Source organism: Penaeus japonicus, unplaced genomic scaffold, assembly GCF_977035675.1.
Source record: "Penaeus japonicus unplaced genomic scaffold, GWHDUDI00000001_assembly GWHDUDI00000026, whole genome shotgun sequence".
Taxonomy (NCBI): domain Eukaryota; kingdom Metazoa; phylum Arthropoda; class Malacostraca; order Decapoda; family Penaeidae; genus Penaeus; species Penaeus japonicus.
The window spans coordinates 3970443-3975442 of record NW_028234428.1 but is presented as its reverse complement, the minus strand read 5'-3'; the positions used below and the strand labels follow the sequence as shown (position 1 = coordinate 3975442).

Genomic DNA, 5000 nt, shown 5'->3' with positions numbered 1-5000 from the left:
CTAAGTGCTGCCTGGTGTACCTGTGCTGTGCTCCTCTCATGCACGCTCAACCCTTGACCTCAAGCAACAAACTTTCCTGTTATACAGATTATACATTCCAATTTTTTAAAGCAAGTCTCATTCAAATAAACCACATCAGGGTTTGACAGAACACTACTGTATTCATCTCAAAGGATAGAATGTATAATCCACATATGGAAAAAAATTTGAGTCTTAAATCACTGCTGGTTTTAAAATCTACTACAAATAAAGAAGCTCTGAAAAAGGAGAGACTGTAGGCCATCAACCTGTGCTGTTAGTGAGGTGGGTGTGCTGAGACAGTTACCTAGGTCACAACTCTTTACAATTTTCTGACAAAAGTATCAAAAAATGGTCAGTTTAGTAAAATGCTTAAAAATATATATCAAATATCGCTGAACAATTCTATACATATGAAAATGGAATATGGAACAGAGAGAGAAAAGGAGAGGAAATAGAGAGGATAGGGAAAAGACAGAGAAAGGGAAAGAGATTGGGCATGAGAAACTAAGGAGGAAAGATCCAAGGAAGCTTTGAGAAATATTATTGTAAGATATGGTGTAGAGAAAAAGAAAGTTGGGAGAACAAAGAGAGGATGGATGAGTGTGACAAGACTGAAAATAAAATAAAATAAAAAGAGAGTGAAGACACACTAAGAAAGCCTTAGATTTTTTTCATCTACATAAAAATAAAGTTTGAAGAAAAGATAATTCCAGCAAATGAGTCATAATTGATACTTAAATTAATAAAACACAGGCTGTCAGATCTACAGGTCCACATTCCATTTGCATTCTTCCATGAGCTCTTTGAACTTGTAAGTGACTAAAGAAACAGGCAGAACTTTTATTTTGTTATGATATTCTTTTATTGTATAACAGAAAATTGGAAAAAAAAAATCTTGCCTCTATAAAAAGTTCTACAAAGATTTTGAAAATTCTCCTTAAAACTGAGGTGCAAGACATCCATATCAATGAGACATGTGTTATGTACATATGTTCTGAAGCTCTTTTGCAGTGTTATCAAATTATACCCATGAGGCAAACTTCAACTTTTTTTTTTTTCTTTTTTTTTTAATTTCCGCTCAATCTACTCCTATTTACAAATGCTGCCTAGTGATTCCTCTATCTACTCTAAGCATCTCTTCCTACCAAACCATATATAAATACTTTTTTCCTTCCTGAGCAAGCATGTAATATCCACACCAACTACTGCTATGGCTATCTTGCTGAAGCATCCATTCCTTTAAGCCAGTAAAGTAAGTCTACTCCTCTACCAAACAGACCATCACTGAGGAGAATATTTACCAATGATAATAAATGGACTTTTAAAAAACTTAAGGCAACTGCGGTCTCCATTGCAATTCGTGTTAGGTATGGATGCAGTAGTGGTTGTGGTGGAGGTGTTTGATGCATTCGTTGTCACTGTGTTGGTTTGTAACTGGGTGGAAGTGGTGGTTGTGGAAGTCTGGGTAGAAGGTGTGGTAAGAGAGGATGTGGAAACTGGGGAAGAGCAATTGGATACGTCCTTCTACAGTGCAGCATTTAGGGATAGAAATGGGGAATTTGGATTAAATTTAAGAAGATTAGCACTAGTATCCAAGTCACACAGCTATTAAATATATATATATATATATCCTACACATCAGATATAACTTACCGCTGTGACTAGATTTTATGTTGATTACTGCAAGCAACAACAAAATAAAATGAAATAAAAATAAAATAATTAAAACATTGCTGTGCACTCTTGTCAAACTTTCAAGTGGAAGTCTGAGTTCATATCATCTAGGTGAAGAAATAAAGATATAAGTGTAAACCAAATCCTAGCAAACACCTATCCTCTCTAGAAAAAGTGTCATGTGCCCTTCTCTCTAATTTACCTAATATGTGCATCTTATAGCAGATGCATTCAGAGTATTTGTCTTCATCAAATATTTGCATTTAGAGTTGGACAAAGGCAGTCTCCATTCACAGTGGCATCCTGTTGTTTCTTTGGAGCCAATCAATAAAGTGGTTAGTTGATACTGAAACTCGTGTGAATGCCTACGATATCAGAAAAATATACCCAAAAGAAACTGAATGCAAGTGCTTGCTATTTACAAAAGAGCATGCATGCCATCATTATGTAGATGAAAAATCAAAGAAACCAAAGCAAGCCATCCAAACCCTAAAGAAAACCCATCCAAAGTGGAGTAATATGCAAACATTTCCTTCTAAGTTTTCATATAATTAGTAACCACCCTTTTCATAGGGTTTTCTTTTTCCCTCTCTGTGTAATGGAGGTATTGTTTTGTAAAATCTTATTTTTAAATTTCCTGTCCTGGAGTAGGTGTAACATGTCGCTATCAGCAAAATTTGGCATCTGTTACTTGGCATTGCTTGACAGAAACCAACCACTCTGGCTAGATGAGGCCTTAGTTAGTATAAGTGAAAAGTATTTGAATAACTGCCAAGAAAGATGTTATTTAGATTGTGGTGACCATCACTGGTAAAATTTTTCTTTAACATCAATCTCAAACAATAAAATTAAAGAAATTATGGGATAAAATATCATATTGCACCAATTTTCTAAGTGACATCTTTCAAAAGACAATACCCAAACATGAGGGAGGACTGTGACTGAAACGAGTGTTTGTGTGAGACCCAAACCTAATTATCTCTCACATCTGATGGGACATGAATTGGTTAACTGCTTGACCAAAGATACTTCATGACAAAAGTTTGATATGTTGCAAAGCTCTTATGGCTACTGCATGAGTTGATGAAAATGGAAGCTGATCCTCCTAGGTCTCTATATTATGTACAACACAGGAGACCTACAGAAAAAAACAGCTTCTTACTCATGACAGTTTTTGATGTTCAAAATCACAACAAAGCAAACATGTCATTTGTTTCCCAGATTAGAAATCCCTGACAGACTAATCTAGAGGACTTTACACAAGTATCTTGGCAATTGTCTCCAGCTGACCAACTAAACATACCCTGGTAAGTGTGTGAGGACCCCATCTTCGTGATGTGGCTGACAAATGTCTTGAAAGCGCCCTTGCTGTTTGGACTGGTTATATTAGTGCTTGTGGGTGCTGGTGTGGGTGTTAGGTGGCTTGGAGTTTGGGTGGGAGTTACTTCACCACCTTGGTTTTTCGGCATCTGTTTGCGGTGTTCCACAAAGCCTTCTTCTTTCTCTTTGTCTATGGGAGATACTGAGGAAGATCCCCCTGCTTGACTCTGAGTACTATTCTGAGTCTGAACAGCACATGCTTCCATGCCTACTTCGCAGATACTTTGTGAAAGCTTCCCGCCTTTTTGCTTGGCCTCTGAGAGTCTCACTTTGCGCCTAGGTGGAGGAACTGGGTTGCCATCTTTGTCAAACAAAGCAAGAGATGATTTGCGATCTTCATTCTCCTTCATTTTCAGCTCCTTTGAAAATTCTTGCTCTAGAGTGTCGGTGTCTTCCATCGGACTTGGTTTTGGGGTTGCCTTTGGAGTCTGCTTTGGACTAATTCCAGGACTCTCTCTTGGGCTAGGTCTAGGACTGACCCCAAGTGTGGTGGGTTTAGCATCATTCTGATCTATATTTTCATTCTCGTTCAGTAAGTTCACACAATTTTTGATCTCTTCAGATACTTCTTCTGTATCATTACCTTTGATTTCAAGAACCTCATTCAGGTCCTTTTCTTTCATTTCTCCATCAGGTCCAATAACAACAATTTCATCATCAACATAAAACTTGGAATTATTGTCAATGGATGCATTATTCTCTGATGAAAAGGCCTTCCTGAACTTGGCATCCAGTTTGTTAAACTGGGCCTTCAACCTGAAAACAGATTGCCTCTTTGGATCATTGTTAGTTGCCTTCATATCACCGTCAGTCCTCAACTGGGGCTCGGGAGTTATAGACCTTGACTTTGGCTGATCTGCTTTGAGCTCAAAGCCAGGAGAAACAGACCTTGACTTTGGCTGTTCAACTCTTAGCTCGCCACCAGGGGAAACAGCCCTAGACTTTGGCTGTTCCACTTTCAATTCTTGCTTCGGTTCCAATTTACCTTCGTCATTTCCTTCTTCAACTGTGGCTAATTCTTGCTCTTGTTCATTTTCTTCTTCTGTTTTCTTCCCTTCACTAAAGGAAGCTTTCTTCATCTGAGAATTATCATCAGCTGCTGCATCATCTTTTTCGTTCTCCTTTGCCTTCCCATCCTTCTCATCCTTGGCTTTGCTCTCTTTCCTTCCAAGCAGCTTCCTGATCTCCATCTTCCCTGTTTCCAGCATTCCCTCCTTGCCTTTCTCTACTCCCTTACTATCTTTTCTTAGGAGGTATTTACGGATCTCCAAATCTCCGCGTCCCTTGCTATCGCTGCGGTTCACCGCTTTCTTGGGGTCCTTGAGATCCTCCTTGCTCTCTTTCCTCACTAAGCCGTCAATTTCTAAATCCTCCTGTGTGGTTTGTTGAAGGTAAAAAATGGAGGATCCCATGTGTTTAACATCCTTGGGGAGGAAGTTGGTAATGTGATACAATTACTGATATCAACATATTTTGGACTTATTTAAGACACTTTTCCCTACAGCCCTAACAAATGACTGGATATATCCTCTTTCATGGCTAGAGATCTCTCCTTTGGGCAACAGTATATCAATATAACACTATATATTCAATACCTATTTTATGCCAATATGTACCCTCATAAACTCCCTACATACTATAGAAAACGGTCATGGTAATCACAACTTATTTATATCTATAATAATTTCTCATTCTCACTTACTTGTTATGTATTTATGTATGTTAACACACTTCATATATAATCAATATATATGTATACATATACACATATATGTATATATATACCTATACATGTATGTATGTATATACATATACATATGTATATACATATACATATATATATGTATATACATATATATATGTATATACATATACATATACATATACATGTATATGTATATATATATACATATATATATAAATAT

General features: G+C 37.2%; 1 protein-coding gene across 1 annotated transcript in view; it reads right to left on the bottom strand.

The window, feature by feature from the left end:
- Tomosyn (syntaxin-binding protein tomosyn) overlaps positions 1–5000 on the bottom strand; it is a gene marked incomplete in the record, with an annotated part of 544120 nt that overhangs the window by 39302 nt on the left and 499818 nt on the right. The window contains 1 exon segment of the mRNA XM_086551914.1: positions 2999–4448. Coding sequence (XP_086408040.1) covers positions 2999–4448 — 1450 coding nt within the window.